This window comes from Pelophylax lessonae (assembly GCF_965119305.1).
Source record: "Pelophylax lessonae genome assembly, chromosome: 7".
Classification (NCBI taxonomy): domain Eukaryota; kingdom Metazoa; phylum Chordata; class Amphibia; order Anura; family Ranidae; genus Pelophylax; species Pelophylax lessonae.
Window position 1 is genome coordinate 62,703,073 of NC_138774.1, and position 18,076 is coordinate 62,721,148.

The 18,076-nt window shown below is 42.3% G+C and overlaps 1 protein-coding gene across 1 annotated transcript; it reads left to right on the top strand.

Moving 5' to 3' along the window:
- The first annotated feature begins 1,093 nt into the window (after nucleotides 1-1,093).
- Nucleotides 1,094-10,167, top strand: ZBTB12 (zinc finger and BTB domain containing 12). The gene is made up of 2 exons (XM_082264312.1): nucleotides 1,094-1,151; nucleotides 8,024-10,167. The coding sequence occupies exon 2, from the start codon at nucleotides 8,275-8,277 to the stop codon at nucleotides 9,655-9,657; it is 1,383 nt and encodes a 460-aa protein (XP_082120438.1). The 5' UTR covers nucleotides 1,094-1,151; nucleotides 8,024-8,274; the 3' UTR covers nucleotides 9,658-10,167.
- The last annotated feature ends 7,909 nt before the right edge of the window (nucleotides 10,168-18,076 follow it).

The window sequence follows — 18,076 nt, forward strand, 5'->3', positions numbered from 1 at the left end:
GTTAAAAAATTTAGATTTTTACATTTTTTGGGGGGGAATGTTATAAGAGCTGGTTCACACTTGTGCGGATGCGCTGATCGCATGTAATTCGGAGCGCACTGCTCCTTCACTACATGCGATCACTTGTGCGATCCGATTCTGTGCGAATTTGCAGATCGCACTGCGATGCGATCAAACTGGGGGTGTCGTTAACATTTAATTGACACTCCCTGCGTATCACTTATGGCAGTGTGAACTGCCAGATGTGCGGATGCGATGCGGGATCACGCTGCATATTCGCAGCGTTCCCGCATCGCACAAATGTGAACCGAGCCTAAAGCAGAATGTGAAAAATATTGTTTTTTTTTTTCCAGAATTGTCCCTATTTTTTTGTTTATAGCGCAAATAATAAAAAATCGCACAGGTGATCAAATACCACCAAAAGAAAGCTCTATTTGCGGGGAAAAAAGGACATCAGTTTTATTTAGGTACAGCGTCGTACAACCGCGCAAATGTCCATTAAAGTAATGCAGTGCCGATTTGCCAAATATGGCCTGGTCATTAAGGGGGAAAATCTTACGGTCCAGAAGTGGTTAAGTAATGAGAAAGTTATTGCCTAGAGCATAAATCTAAAAATCGCTGTAGTCTAGTCCATAGGGGGCATACGGGTGTTAGGTGAGGTTACTATCTTCATGTGGCGACCTCTAAATAAACAAATGTTTTATTTGAATTTTTTTTTTTTTTTTTTTAAATACAGTCATATTTTCCTGTGGATTAAGGGAGAATGTACGGTTATCTGCAGGTAAAAATTCACTAATTTCAGCAAACCACTCTTTGCTTGGGGGAAGGTGTCTCCAGAAAGCTGTACTATGGGCTCTAGTAATCAGCAGTTTTATCTGTGCTGCCCTTAGTTTGCATTTGAATTGCAAACTGACTCCCAGGCTTACAAGCCTTGTTCTCGGTGACACACTGCCCCCCTTCGATGCTTGTGACACATCACACAATGGCGATGAAAGGGTTAACGTCTAGGCTTGCGTAATGAAAAGCTTCCCCAGGCAGGAGCAGTGCCCCTTTAAATCCAGCATGCAAGGACAGGAGGGTGGTATGAGGGAGGAAAGGGATAGGAAGAGGAAGGGGAGGAGAGAGGACTGGACGGACCTGCGTGTGGGAAGGTAATGTGCCTTTAAATGAAAAGGGGGAAATAGAGAGTGGGGTGACTGGGGAAGACAGGAGGGGGCCATAGAAGATGGATGGCGGTGTCACAAATTCAAACTTTCTGTAGGGTGCGGGTTTAGCCTGGTGACCATTTCCAGTCCAAGGAGCCATGCTGAGGCCATGCTATACTCTTAACTACTTCACAGCTGGCTTCCGATGACCCCACTTCGCTATTTGTAGCATAGCTGCCCACGTAACATCTACTGGTCAAAGATGGGGCAGTTTCCTCTTATGTAAGATTTTAGTGAAATATGAGAAATTATAATACGGTTTATTCATGTTGGCATCAAGGCTCTAAAGATCTCCTTGTATAAAGATTCATTATTGAATCTGTGTCCGTCTATGCAACACAGATAGCAAAGGAACCGGACTGTCCAAGTATGTCGATACCACTCCAGAGCAAACTTTGGGCTTTACTGCCTCTTTAAAATATGGTACCTAATCAATAAATTCCATATAAGCTTTCAACGTTTTAAAGCAGACATTCCCAATCATGTTTACCCTAGAGGAACCCTACGAGATTTATTTTAGGCTCTCAGGGAACCCCTCATAATAAATAATTATGTTTGCAGAATATAAGTGTGATGAAGACGTTGTAACTAGAGACAAAAATAAAGGAAATCAGAACTTGGAGTACCTAAAATATCTGACACCCAGAGCAATCTTTTTCTAACACCTCCTAAATATTTAAGACAAAAGTATTTTCAATAATAATTATGAAATTAAACAAATACCGGTAATAATAATGGGAAAAAAAGAAACCAAGACCATGTGGAGTTTAGAGCCTCCTTACCGTAGTCGTCAGTGTAGTGCCCCCTTACACTAGTAGTCAGTATAGTGCTCCTTTAGACTAGTGGTCAGTGTAGTGCCCCCTCAATCTAGTCATCAGTGTAGTGCCCCCTTACATTAGTGGTCAGTGTAGTGCTCCTTTAGACTAGTGGTCAGTGTAGTGCCCCCTTACACTAGTAGTCAGTAAAGACGTGCCCCCTTACACTAGTGGTCAGTGTAGTGCCTCTTATATAAGTGGTCAGTGTAGTGCCCACTTACACTAGTGGTCAGTTTGTAGTGCCCCCCCCCCCTTACATTAGTGGTCAGTGTAGTGCTCCTTTAGATTAATGGTCCGTGTAGTGCCCCCTTACACTGGTGGTCAGTAAAGACATGCCCCCTCAATCTAGTAGTCAGTGTAGTGTCCCTTTACACTAATGGTCTGTGTAGTGCCCCCTTTCACTAGTGGTCAGTTTGTAGTGCCTCCTTATACTAGTGGTCAGGGTAGTGCTCCTTTAGTCTAGTGGTCAGTGCAGTGCCCCCTTACACTAGTGGTCAGTGTAGTGCCTCTTTACATTAGCTGTCAGTGAAGTGTCTCTTTATTAGTGGTCAGTGCAGTGTCCCTTTACACAAGTAGTCAGTGTAGTGCCCCCTTACACTTGTGGTCAGTGTAGTGCCTCTTATATTAGCGGTCAGTGTAGTGCCCCCTTACACTAGTGGTCAGTTTGTAGTGCCCCCCCCCCCCCTTTCATTAGTGGTCAGTGTAGTGCTCCTTTAGACTAATGGTCCGTGTAGTGCCCCCTTACACTGGTGGTCAGTAAAGACATGCCCCCTCAATCTAGTAGTCAGTGTAGTGTCCCTTTACACTAATGGTCTGTGTAGTGCCCCCTTTCACTAGTGGTCAGTTTGTAGTGCCCCCTTATACTAGTGGTCAGTTTGAAGTGCCCCCTTATACTAGTGGTCAGGGTAGTGCTCCTTTAGACTAGTGGTCAGTGCAGTGCCCCCTTACACTAGTGGTCAGTCTAGTGCCCCTTTACATTAGCTGTCAGTGAAGTGTCTCTTTATTAGTGGTCAGTGTAGTGTCCCTTTACACTAGTAGTCAGTGTAGTGCCTCCTTACACTAGTGGTCAGTGTAGTGTCCCTTTACATGAGTGGTCAGTGTAGTGCCCCTTTATACTAGTGGTCAGTGTAGTGCCCCTTTATACTAGTGGTCAGTGTAGTGCCCCTTTACACTAGTAGTCAGTGTAGTGCCTCCTTACACTAGTAGTCAGTGTAGTGCCTCCTTACCCTAGTAGTCAGTGTAGTGCCTCCTTACCCTAGTAGTCAGTGTAGTGCCTCCTTACACTAGTAGTCAGTGTAGTGCCTCCTTACCCTAGTAGTCAGTGTAGTGCCTCCTTACACTAGTGGTCAGTGTAGTACTCCTTTATACTAGTGGTCAGTGTAGTACTCCTTTTATACTAGTGGTCAGTGCAGTGCTCCCTTAAACTAGTTGTCAAAGTAGTGCCCCTTTACAGTGGTAAATTTCCCCCTTACATTGATTGTCAGTGTAGGTTTGGAGATGAATCCAGCACTACTCATAGAACCCTTAGCAACCTCTGGAGGGAGCCTAGGATTACACTGAACCCTGGTTTAGATAGGCTGTGTTAATATAATTAATATATAGTTTAAATCTGCAGCTATCATGAATATAGTATCAGGTACCCTGCATTGATCCTGCAGTGAAGGTCCTTGTTCATACAGGGTGACAATACTAAATTCCTGTCTTTCAGTTGATCTTTTGCATTGTGACCCTGCCATACAGCCATTGCTGGAGTTCATGCAGGCATGACGTGGCTGCAAAGAGGCTGCAGGAGATTAGTAATATTTGACATATAACAGGCAGTTGTTTATGATACACAGCGCTTTAACAAAAACAAAATCTCATTCAGTTAGGGTTTAAATCTACTTTACTTTTTTGTAGTCTTGGATATTTTATTTTTATTTATTACCAATATTTATATAGCGTCAACCATAGCACTTTACATACTATACATTCACATCAGTCCTTGCCATCAAGGAGCTTACAATTTAAGTTCCCTGGTCCAACTGCATACATACACACAAACACACACACTAGGGCCAATTGAGGCAGATGCCAATCAACCTACCAGCATGTCTTTGGAGTGGAGGAGGATACCCAACTAAGCATAGAGTGTCCTGGCTGAAACGCAATCCAAGGACCCCAGTGCTAGGGGCAAAGAAGAGTTAAAGTGGTTGTAAAGCCTTAAGGTTTTTCACCTAATGCATTCTATGCATTAAGGTTGAAAACCTTCTGTGCTGCATCTCTACCCCCCCCTTTTTCTTACCTGAGCCTGCTCCGATCCAGCAATGTGCATGAGCACAGTGGCTCCAGCCGCTGTCGCTCTCCTCATTGGACGGATTAATAACAGCAGGAGCCATTGGCTCCAACTGCTGTCAATCAAAAGCTGCGACACGGGAGCAGGGGACAGGGCCGAGCAGGGGACAGGGCCTGGAGCACCGGTGGGGGACCCCAGAAGAAGAGGATCAGGCCACTCTGTGCAAAACGATTGCACAGATCAGGTAAGTGTACCATGTTTGTTATTGAAAAAAAAAAAAAAAAAATATATATATATATATATATATATATATATATATATATATATATATATAATGTTTACAACCATTTTAAAGAGGTTGTAAACCCAAATTTTTTTTTTTTTTCAAACCTGAAAGAGAAACACATAATGAGCTAGTATGCATCGCATACTAGCTCATTATGAAATACATACCTTAGAACGAGCCCCCGCTATGCCGCCCGCTTAGCTGTATGATGGGCGACATGTTCAGTCGCCCGTCTTCCGGGATCGCGGCATCCGGTCATCTGATTGGCCGGAGCCGCGGTGACGTCACTCCCACGCACGCGCGCGGGAGCCGATGGTCACGGCACGTGGGCTCTGAAGGAACGGCACCAGCGGCCGTTCCTTCAGAGCGCATGCGCCAGTGACGTCACTGGCTGCATGTAAGGTAAATATCTCCTAAACGGTACATGTTTAGGAGATATTTACAGTACCTATAGGTAAGCCTTATCATAGGCTTACCTATAGGTAAAAGTGTCAGAGGAGGGTTTACTTCCTCTTTAAGACTGTTTCCAGTCCGGTGTCCTGTACGTTGGTTCAGGTGCGATTCAGGTGCAAATTTTCCCCAGAATTCTCACCTGAACGGGACCCACAAATGCACAGGATCCTTTTCAAATTCACACCGCAGCCCCTGGACATGTGTGAACCGACTCCGTTAAGAGCCCGTCACACACTGTTATGCCAATTGGATGCAGTCCCAGCCTAAGACACATATCAGGTTTTTTTTTACATTTGTGTAGCACTGGGGAGCTTTCTCTTTACTTCATGTCCTGCAGACACATCAGGAAAATAAAAGAAATCTCTCCAACAGGTGTCCCCCTTGGAAGACCTCTACTCCATTCATGTTAGAATCATGGGTCATGGGTAGAGCACAGCGATGACCTTATTGTCTAATCCAGCTTTTCTCAACCTTTTCAACACAGAGGAACCCTTGAAATAACTTTCCGGTCTCAGGGAACCCCTGCTAAAAATGACAATATCTACAACTCCTAATACATTAGTGAGATGGTCAGTGGGAAGAATGCTCTTTACACTTGTGGTCATTGGGAAGAATTACCCCCTTACAGATAGATAGATCTTCTGTATCGTTGGAGCTTATGTGAGAGGCAGAAATTGTTGAAGGAACTCCTAGCAACCCCTGGAGGAACCCTGGTTGAGAAACCCCAGTCGAATCAGTAAACTGTGCAAGATTGGTGGCTATAAAGTTGAAATTAAAGAGGTTGTTTTTTTTTCTTTCCATCCTGAAAGAGAAAGACATAATGAGCTAGTATGCATTGCATACTAGCTCATTATCAAATACTTACCTTAGAACGAGCCCCTGCTGTGCCGCTCGCTTACCTCTATGACGGGCGACATGTCCAGTCGCCTGTCTTCCGGGATCGCGGCATCCGGCCATCTGATTGGCTGGAGCCGCGGTGACGTCACTCCCGCGCACGCGCGGGAGCCGACGGTCACGGCACGGGGCTCTGAAGGAACGGCACGAGCGGCCGTTCCTTCAGAGCGCATGCGCCAGTGACGTCACTGGCTGCATGTAAGGTAAATATCTCCTAAATGGTACATGTTAAGGAGATATTTACAGTACCTATAGGTAAAAGTGTCAGAGGAGGGTTTACTTCCTCTTTAAAGCAGATCTTCACTGCCCCTGAACACTACAAACCAAAAAGACTATTTGATTCATTTTTAATATTCAAAGCAAACTCACCCATCCATTCATGTCTCCATGCTGTATTTTGTTTAGAACTCATTTTAAAAAACTTCCTCAAGCATTTCTGGCCATGGCCATCTTTAGTAAGGTCAAATTATTCATGTAAAGCAGCATTTACTTCCTGTAATCCATCTGCCCTTCCCTCAAGCATGCATGCAAGAGAGTGTGCTTAGCTGAGAAAACCCCTCCTCCTCTCCTCCCATCCTGAAGACGGCTGGGATGTATGACATCCTTTGCCTAGGCAAGAAACCAGGAAGTAACTAAAGAAATTAAAAAAAAAAGTTTAAACCAAGTAAATGCAATACACTTTCCTATCTTTTTACTAATGCTAGTAGCATGAGGATTAAAAATAATCAATGTTGATTGGGAGAGTGAAGTTTTATTACTATAGTCATAAATCAGATGAGTCAGTAGCATCACCCTGATCTCAGAAGGAGAAGGATATTTACTGGGGCACTTGGAGGATGGTAGGGTAATGTAGGCTATAGATGGGGCATATTATCCAGATCCTCATTTTTTTCCTGAATCTGCATTGAACTGTGTTTCTTTTACTTATAGAAAAAAGATAACACTATGCTAGTGTATCTCCCCGCGCCTCGGAAAAGGTTTTGTTTAAATATAAGATAAAAATATAAAAATGTGTGTAATTAGTGAGATATAAATATAAAAATATATATTGTGTGGCAGCAGCTGATTTAAAATGGATGATAGAAATACAGCGCTTGCCGCAGAAAAACAATTAACTTAATGTATGTGAACAATGTTGAAAACTTATCTTTACAGTATAAGTGAAAATACAAATCAAACACATAAAAATTAATAAAAATTTCCAAGGAATTGATAAATAGATAAATAAGTCTTTTCCAGTGGTGATCAATATATGTGAATAAAGTAAATGTAAAATTCAATAAATAAAGTATTTTCTCTGTTCAAACGGTTTTTATTAAAGCAGAAGGAATGTAGTACAAAACAATACCAAATAAAGTCTTTTCAAGTGGATCAGGTGCAAAGTGCTTCATGCTCAATAAATAAAAGTTTGTGACTTTGAAAACGTCACAGGAAGTGACGAAACGCGTCAAGGTTGTGGAACGCACGTCAGCGCGCTACTCACCACATGGAACGCAAGCCGGAACACTCCGCTCACCACTCTGCTAAGGAGGTGTTTGTAAGCGGTTTCTTTGCCTGCAAACTTGGAGTTTGAGTCTTTCTTCGCTCCGATTTTTATGAATATTTGATGAATAAACTTTTAAAACGATAATACACTATCTGGAGCCTTTCTTTTAACCCCATATCCTGAGGATCGAGATCGGGTAAGGAACCTAACCTGTACCCCAGCAGGATCATCCACAAAGGGGATCCCCAATCCGGTCTGAACGGCCTCCAAGCGCTGTAGGTCCTAGTGCTATACAGCACATAGGACCCAACAATTCTGGTAAATAATTTATTTCTACCACAAGCCACAGGAAAAGAGGAATCCACGTCACGAAAGTCACAAACTTTTATTTATTGAGCACGAAGCACTTTGCACCTGATCACCACTTGAAAAGACTTTATTTATTGAATTTTACATTTATTTTATTCACATATATTGATCACCACCGGAAAATACTTATTTATCTTTTTATCAATTCCTTGGAACTTTTTATTAATTTTCATGTGTTTGATTTGTATTTTCTTTTACTTATGCCTCAACATACACTTATCATTTTTCTCTTCTATCCAGGACAAGCTGTTATCTATTTCTCAGATGAACCCAACAAACAGAATGGAGCACTGATACATTGATGCATTTATGAATTATCAAGATACTTATGTTTCCATGACTATCTTTGGCCTTCTTCCCTTAAGTCTAAGTTGCTTAAAGTCACCAAAGAAAAAGAAACTGTGACAACATTTAATCCATTAAATCTGAGGAGCTATTGAACCCACCTCGCTGGCTAACAGGACTTTCATATTCTGCAGGCTTAATCAAAGATGACATCTGCAGCTGACATTCTGCATTTCCAATTGCCCGGCCATGAGGCCGCCACTCTCCGCAGCATGAACCAGTTACGTTCAGAGGAACGCTTTTGCGATGTAACTATTCTTTCTGAAAGCCTTAAATTTAGGGGCCACCGAGTGGTGCTGGCAGCTTGTTCTCCGTTCCTCAGAGACCAGTTCCTCCTAAACCCAGGTTCTGAGCTCCCGGTGTCTATTATGCATGGATCCAAAGTTGTCTCAGATCTTCTACTCTCTTGTTACACTGGGCTCCTGGAATTTCCCGTCAGGGAGATCGTCAACTACTTAACTGCCGCTAGTTATCTGCAGATGGAACATGTAGTGGAGAAGTGTCGCCAGGCCTTGTGTCAATTTATTGACCCTCAGATAGGCCTGAGGGATACTATTAATACTAACAGAACCACACCCGCTCGAAATGCTTCGTCTACAACAACATCAACAGGCCCAAGTCGTCCAGCTGATAATTTTAGATCTTTGAAATCAGAAGTTAAGATGGCAGAAGACAGTGAAGAGGAAATGTTGATGATGGCAGAAGAGGAAGAAGATGAGGAGGAGGAAGACGAATCAACCTCAAATATCTGCATTGTAAAACTGGAATCTGGTTCGAGTGATGGTGGAGTGGAAAAGGGACAGAGGTCTTGGGATAAAGAAGAGCAGAACTTGGCAGCACAGTCAGAGGAGGCTCTGGTCAACTCTACTGTAGAAGGTGGAGAAACAGGGGATGGAGCTATCCAACGAGGTGGTGTTATGAAGGCCATCTATAGCGATGAAATAGAAAGTGCAGAGGGGGTACTTATTATTCCAAGTAGCTATCATGAAGATGAGGAGGAAACTATAGAAGGGGGTATGGGTGGCTGCCAAAGCAGTGTTGTGATTGAAGGATCTCCAAGAAATGCGTTGGGCGGATTGGCATCACTGGGGTCGATGGTCTTAGGAGACTCACGGATAGGAATCAAACGGACTTTAAGATGCTGCAAGTGTGAGGAGACCTTTCAAGGGGTAGAGAAGCTTGTGTTCCACATGCGGGCACAGCACTTTGTCTTCATGTGCCCACGCTGCGGGAAACAGTTCAACCACAGCAGCAACCTTAACCGCCATATGAATGTACACAGAGGGGTAAAATCTCACACCTGCAACATATGTGGCAAATGCTTCACACAAAAATCAACTCTCCATGACCACCTAAACCTCCACAGTGGGGAGCGACCATACCGCTGTTCCTACTGTGACGTCAGGTTTGCCCACAAACCCGCCATAAGACGCCATCTCAAAGAGCAGCATGGAAAGACCACAGCGCAAAACATCATGGAAGCTGGTGTGGCTGAGATGAACATCATGCTGGGATGTGGGACTGGATGAGACGACATTACATGGACCTACGTAGGAAGCAAGTTTGAGCTTTAAACAAGTTTTGTTCATTTTGTATTTGCACTAATCAACTGCTAGGTGTACTTTTTTTTTAGGCCTAGTGACTTTTTTCAACCTCTGTTACTGCCAGTTTCACATGTTTAGCTCTGTAATATGATTACAATGTTGTTTGACCGGGTTTGGCAGCTTCAGGCCCTTCAGCTTGTTTTGTAGAATTACAAGGCCTACCATGCATTGCCAGAAGCGTTATTGGACCTGCCTTTGTCTATGTTAGAAACTACCACTGCCATCTTGTTAGGTTCTTCTGTAGCAATATTAATAGGAACATTGGAAGTGTATGTCCAGCCAAAATGTTTTCAGTTTTGAATAGAGTGAGGAAGGATTGGATCCCCTGTTGGGTTTTACTGCTAGCAAGTGCTCATCATTTGCTTCTTTCTCTTCACTTGCTGTCCTGGTGGCAACAGTTTTACCAGACAGGAAGTGAGAGAAAATCTCCAACTGCAACTCCAAAGACACATTTAACCACTTTACCACTGGAGGATTTTGCTGTCTTACGTCCAGGCCACTTTTTGCGATTCGGCACTGCGTGACTTTAACTGACAATTGCACGGTCATGCAACAGCGTACCCAAACAAAATTTATGTCCTTTTTTCCCCACAAACAGAGCTTTCTTTTGGTGGTATTTGATCACCTGTGCGATTTTTACTTTTTGCGCTATAAACAAAAAAATAAGCGACAATTTTGAAAAAATAACAATATTTTTCACATTTTTTTATATGAAATTCCCCCCCAAAAAAATGTAAAAATCAAATTTTTTATCATTTTAGGCCAATTTGCTTTCTGCTACATATTTTTGGTAAAAAAAATCACAATAAGCGTATTTTGATTGGTTTGCGCAAAAGTTATTGCGTTTACTAACTAAGGGAAAGATTTCTGTCATTTTTGGTGTTTTTTTTTTTTTAACGAGTAATGGCGGCGATCTGCGATTTTTTTTTTTGCGGGACTGCGACATTGCGGTGGACAGATCGGACCCTTGACTGACATTTTTGACACTTTTGGGGGTACCAGTGACATTACTACAGTAATCAGTGCTATACATATGCACTGTTACTGTAAAAATGACACTGGCAGTGAAGGGGTTAATTTTATTGGAGAGGGAGGGGTTAATGTATGCCTGGTGCTTACTGACATGTGTGGGGGGAGGGGACTATGTGACACAGGGACAGATCGCAGGTTCAGCTATGCTGAACCCTGCAATCTGACCCTGCCTGTCACTTAGGAGATCCGCCCGCTTGTGTTTACACAAGCAGGCGGATCTCCACACTCGATTCCCCGGCGATCAGGGAAGAGCAGCGGCGATCGCCGCCGCTCCTCCCCTGGCCCGACTCCCGCTGTGACTGAATACATCGGGAGCGAGCCTCCGGTGGCACGCGCGCGCCGCCGAGGGAGGGGAATGACTGGCGACGTAGGTCTACGTCGCCAGACGTTATCGAGCCACTTTGCCGCAGTACAGCTCTAGTGAGCAGCGGTAAAGTGGTTAAAATGCTTTGTTTAATTGGAGTAGGGTCATTGTCCTTTTAGACTCTTCACTTCCTCTCTGGTGACTGTTGTCACTGGCACAGCAAGTTAGAGGTCAAACAGAGCCCTGAATAGCAGTAAACACCTAATGGGTATGTATGACCCAACTTAAATTTAAAGGTGCTGCTCAAGGTGGTGCTGCTCTTGTGTAGCAACTGCTTGGTGTGCAGACAAAGACAGAGCTTGTCCTAGCTCTAGACATCTAATGGAAAAGGGAAAAGTCCTGGAAGCCACACATCTCTGCAAAACCCAGTAAGAAGATGTATGACAGCCTCAGCCCGGGCCCCAACCAGGCCATGCTCCCAACGCATTTCACTCTGTCCACGGAGTTCCCCATGACTAAGCTCCATGGGCAGAGTGAAACACATTGGGGCGTGGTCCAGTGGCTGAAGCTGTCAAACACCTTCTTACAGGTTTTTGCAGAGATGTGCGACTTCCAAAACTTTTCCATTAGGTGTACGAATTTTTATAATCTACCCAATACGAAAAATCAACGTTTTAGCTGGATTTTCACATTAATAAGGCAAAGAACAATGTGCACAGTGAGATAACCCAAAATAACCAATCAGAATTCTTATTTAAAACCTCGTACACACGCAACGATTTTCCGCCGACCGGTCGTCCGTCTTTTGTCCAGAGTTGTGTTGTGTTGGTTGGAATGTGCTCTAGACTGCACACAAATTTTCCCACCCGACAAAATTCTACTTCAGAAGTGATGTCATGTGTTGGATTGCTTTCTTTGTGTTCTTTCTTCTCTGAGCATGCCCAGACTTGCTCATCAGATTTTTCCCTGTCGAAATCTGTACTGACTGCACGAAAATCGGACGGGATTTGACGGAGGACAAAAATTTTATAGTCTGCACACCAGATTTTTTTCGGCCGAAAAGTCGGAGTCGGTTGTCAGAAGCATCATACTAACAAGCCGAAAATCGGCTGATCGGACGTCGGACGAAAATTCCCGGCCGAATTTCGACGCGTGTGTACGAGGCTTTACTGATAGGACTCCTGTAAAGTGCAATCTGATTGGATGTTATGGGTTGAGAACTATGAACATCTTCTTTGGTTCTGATACTACAACACTGAAGCCCAACCCCATACTAGAGTGAGGACAATTTAGAGCCATTGTCAAGATTTTATTTTTTGTCTGTGTCCCCAGTTGAAATATCTCTTTAATGGGGACACAAACAAAACCACATTTCTTGTAGAGCGAGAAAGGGTTTTAATCTCTGACAATGCTTTTTTTTTTTTTTTTTTTTATTGCTGAATGTGCCTTTCTGTCATGGTGAAAACTGCTGTTCGTTCCCGTTTCTTGTCCTGGTGTCACATAGACAGGATGTGAAGAAAACAACAGAGTTGAGGACAGAAATAAGGACTTGATACAATTTGTAACTGTTCTCCACTCTCTAAACAATTCAAAACTAAACAGAAATGTCTGGAGTTATGCTGGCCATACACTAGCCGAAAGATCGTTCGGAAATCTGTCATTTGGTCAGATAGTTCGTTTTTCGTCCAGTTAATGGGCACAAATAGAAAATCGTTTTTAACTTTTCAGAGCTGAAAAATCGAAGGAACAGTTTTGAAAATTCGCCAAACGAACGATAAATTGAAAGGTTAATGTGTTTCTCGGCCGACCTGTTTGCACTAGGTATATGTGACAAACTCAGTGAAAAACGGATTCATTTATGTCCATTGAATGATTTAACCTTCGAAATTCGGTCATTACATGATGGCACGATCGTCTGCTCTCACGGCCGATTTTTCGTTTTTCAAAAATGAGTTTGCCCGATATTTCGGCTAGTGTATGGCCAGCATTAGGCTTTGAATCAGTCTGTACGCTTTTCTATTAAACAGTTCAGTGTGTGAGTGTTTTTTTAATTAATGACCTTGACATGTGAACTTACTGTATAGTTTGTGTGTTTTAAATAAAAAAAAAAAAAAGATTGAACTTAAAAGTTGTCAGGTTATGGAGAATGATTTCAGAATGTATACTCTAAAAACCGCTTCAGCTCTGCAAGATTTGACCCCCACCATCACCAGGCCATTGTTTGCTATGTGGCACTGCGCTACTTTACAGTAATAGTATACCCCGCTTTGTTATTTTTACCTACAGGTAAGCCTATAATAAGGCTTAACTGTAGGTAAAATAAATATCTCCTAAACCTGCACGGTCTAGGAGATATTCACCCTGCATGCAGCCGCTGACGTCCCCGGCGCATGCGCTCTCAAGGTCCAGCATACCGAGCCGGAATTTCAGAGCTTCTTGCCAGAAACTGAGGGCTTCCGAGCTCATGCATGGGAATGACGTCATTGTAGTTTCGGTCACTCACATCGCCGGAGCCCGCGAACCCAGAAGAAAGACCGGGGAAAGATGTAATCCCTCTCAGCGGTGACCGGTCGCCACTGGAAGGGCTTAAAGCGGAGTTCCGGCCACAAAATCGACATAATCGATTTTGTGGCCATCGGCTTCCTATTTGTCACCTGAAAAAGAAATGGATAGTTACGATTTCTTTTTTTTTCTACTTACCTTGTTATTGTAGAAAATTATAGTCACCTTTCTTCCACTTCCTCCCTCGGCGGCCGCGGCCCGCGCCGTCACTTCCATTTTGCGATGACTCCTGGGAGCTGAACGTCATCGCTCCCAGGAATCAATGCGCCGGCACCGGTCCCGCTCGTCACTTCCGGTGCGGCGCTGCATTCCCTGCCCTGTGGTGGAATGCGGCGCCGCACCGGAAGTGACGAGCGGGGCCGGTGCAGGCGCATTCTGGAAGAAGAGGACACGGAAGAGGATCGCGCTGGCTTCAGCTGCCCACAACAGAGATGGCAACGCTGGAGAAGAAATTTTAAAGGTAAGTATTTCTTCTTGCAGGTAAGTGCGACCCGGGACAGTACAGAGGCTATCCATTGCCCTGACTGTCCCAGGGGTATTTTTATTGAAAAAAAATTTTCGTGGCCGGAACTCCGCTTTAATTCTAAGGTAAGTATTTCATAATGTGCTTGTATGCAATGAATACTAGCACATGATGGCATTGTCTTACAGGTGTGGGTTTTTTTTTTCTGCAGCGGTTTACTACCGCTTAAACAGACAATTGCACAGTCATGCAACGCTGTACCCAAACTAAATTCATATCATTTTTTTTCACACAAATAGTTTTCTTTTGGTGGTATTTGATCACCTCTGCAGTTTTTTATTATTTATTTTTTACACTGATCAGCATTAACATTATGACCACTGACAGGTAAAGGGAATATCTCGTTACAATGGAATCTGAAAATTAATGGGATATATTAGGCAGCAAGTGAACATGTTGTCCATGAAGTTGATGTGGTGAAAGCGGAAAAAAAAGGGCATCGCAGTTTGTGGTGTATGGGGCTGTGAAGCCCATGGTGACACATGTCCACAGCCAAAAGCTTCTATAATAGGGTTGTCACCTCATCCATTTAAACCAGGACACATCTTAATTACACAGGTTCTATGGCTAATATAATGCACATAAGGGCTCTTTCACACAGGCGGACCGTTTCAGATCCGCCTGTCCGTTTTTTTGGCGGATCTGAACGGTACCCCCGTGCATCCCTATGGGGCATCGGATGTCAGCAGAGACATGTCAGCTGACGTCCGATCCGATCTGTCAAATCTGGACGGATGGAAACCCTATTTTCCATCCGTCCAGCGGATGGGATCAAATGAGAACGGGCTGACGGTCCGTTCCCATTCGATTTTCCCCCATAGAGATGCATGGGGAACTGACAGCTGTGTCTCGGCGCACAGCGCGGAGACACAGCTGTCATCCTCCCGCTGAGAAAAACGGACTCCGTCCGACGGTAGGAGTGTGTCAAAGGGGCCTTTGGCACTACGTGAGTTTAATTACCACCTTAATCAGCCTCAGAACCTGTGTAATTAATGTGTGTCCTGGTTTAAAGGGATGAGGTGGCACTGGCAACCCTATTCTACAATGGTCACATGAACATCAAAACTGGACTACAAAGCAATAGAAGAAGGTGGCCTGGTCTGATGAATCACGTTTTCTTTTACATCATGCGGATGGGCAGGTGCGTGTGGGTCACTTACCTGGGGAAGAGATGGCACCAGGATGCGGTATAAGAAGGCAGGTTGGCAGTGTGATGCTTTGGGTGATGTTCTGCTCGAAAACCTTGAGTCCTGCCATTCACGTGAAAGTTACTTTGGTGTCCATGCCTCGATGGGTCAGGGCTGTTTTAGCAAAGAAGGGCCATGCTCAATATTAGGTTGCTGGTCATAATTTTTATGGCTGATCAGTGTAGATGAAAAAAACCACCAATTTTGGAAAAAAAAAATATCCAATAAAAGATAATAAAATCTCCTGATAGATTTTGGCCAAAATGTATTCTGCTACATGTCTTTGGTAAAAAAAAAAAAAATCCCTATAAGTTTATAATGATTTGTTTGCGTGAAAGTCATAGCGCCTAAAAACATTAGGATATATACCAAAATTGTTATTTATTTATTTTATACCTGTAATGGCGGTGATCAGCGGCTTATACCTGCTATAGTGCGGCAGGCAATCTAATATGCACGGTCTCTGTACTAATAACACTGGACAGGAAGGGGTTCACAACTAGGGCAATCAGTGGAGTTAAAGCGGTAGTATACCGCTTTTTTCCACTTTTAACTACAGGTAAGCCTATAATCAGGCTTTTTTTTTTTTTTTTGATAAAGCTCTGATTGGCGGAGCGAAACGCGTCAAGCCGTCCGAATACGTACTACGTCACGTCCGGCCACATCCAACTTCCGGCTTCCGGATACACGGGTGAACCGCACGGCCATTTGTTTGGTGGCCCGTGGGATTGTTTAAGGCGGACATATTCCTGCAATACTGTAAGTGTATCTTTTATTTGCGTGAAGAATAAAGTGTTTAAAATACTACACAATGATGGCCCTTTTCTTTGCATGAAACTGGGGAGCAATATCTGGATGTAGCGAGCGGCAGAGGATTGCTGCAACTCTCTGGCTGGCGGTCCATAGAGGTGATCATCACCTAGGATTACTTATAAGGCGATTTATTACTCAGCTTCTGGTGAGTGGGGAACTGAGAGGGGAGCACCTACTCACTAGGACTGAGCACCGGCACTTTGTATGAGCACGTGGCACTTTTATGAGCACAGAGACTATCACTTTAATAATATTGGAAGAAGATTTTATGAACTATTTTGTCACATAAGAATTAATTTTGGAATATATTTATTCACATTTTTTATATTTAGATTTTTGTACAATATATTAATGTATAATGATTGTATTATGATTATATGAGACACAGTTTATGCACGAGCACTTTAACCTCCCTGGCGGTATGATTCTGTCAGGAATTTTGTTCCAAAAGCGGTACAATTCTTTTTATGGAAATTTGGCGTTATGTATTATAGGCCTACAATTCTTAGTAATTACTGACTTAAACCTGACCAAAACAAGTCTCTAGTAGACATCCCAGATGTGATAAATTTGAAACACAAACAAGTGAATTATAATCGAATCAATAATATTATTTTATTATTTAATATATAATATATATAATAAAATTATATTATTGATTAGATTATAATTCATGCGTTATATATTATATATATATGTGTGTGTATATATATATATATATATATATATATATATATATATATATATATATATATATATATATGTGTGTGTATATAGATATATATATATATAACGCATGAATTATAATCGAATCAATAATATAATTTTATATATATATATATATATGTGTGTGTGTATATAGGTATATATATATATATATACATATATATATATACATATGCATATATATATATATATATGCATATATATATATATATATATGCATATATATATGCATATATATATATATATATATATATGCATATATATATATATATATATATATATATATATATATATATATATATATATGCATATATATATATATATATATATATATATATATATATATATATATATGCATATATATATATATATATATATATATATATATGCATATATATATATATATATATATATGCATATATATATATATATATATATGCATATATATGCATATATATATATATATATGCATATATATATATGCATATATATAATATAAAATGTGTTATGTGTTTTGTGCAACGTTTTTTTTTTTTTTTTTTGACTTTCCCTCCCTAGTTCCGCTCCCATGCAGCATTGCTGCTGCAGGGAACGGAACTAGGAAGTCCTCCTACCGACAGACGAACGGCGGAGATCTCACTGGCGGTCACAGCAATGAGAGCTCATCGCTGGATCGCCAGGATAAGGTAAGAGAAGCTCCGCTGCGCTGTCTGCACGCTCTGCCCATTGACCCCGAGCGTGACTCGGGGATACCGCTAATAGCAGAAAATTCCTACCCCGAGTCACGCTCGGGGATACCGCTAAGGCGGTTAAGTACATCACTGTTGAGTATAAATTTAGCACAATTATTTATTTGATTATATGTTATAAGGTTTTCGTTTATAAGCAGCGCAGGTACTTTGTGATTTTATTGTTTGAAAGGTACCCCCTTTTTTACCAGCAGCAGCTTATTTATATATTTTAATATATATTTATTGATTTTTTACACACATATTTACCGAAATAAGTGATCCTAAGCGCTAGCCCCTTGCACTTCATATAATAAGGCTTACCTGTAGGTACAATTAATATCTCCTAAACCGGTGCGGTTTAGGAGATATTTGCACGGCATGTAGCCGCTCACGCGAGCGGCGCATGCGCTCTGAAAGTCCCGGCGGACCTTCAGCTTTCCATGGCAGGAGCTTGCCGGAAAATTAC

Excerpts from the sequence above, each read along its gene's own strand:
- ZBTB12 (XM_082264312.1), top strand. The coding sequence starts at position 8,275 with ATGACATCTGCAGCTGACATTCTGCATTTCCAATTGCCCGGCCATGAG.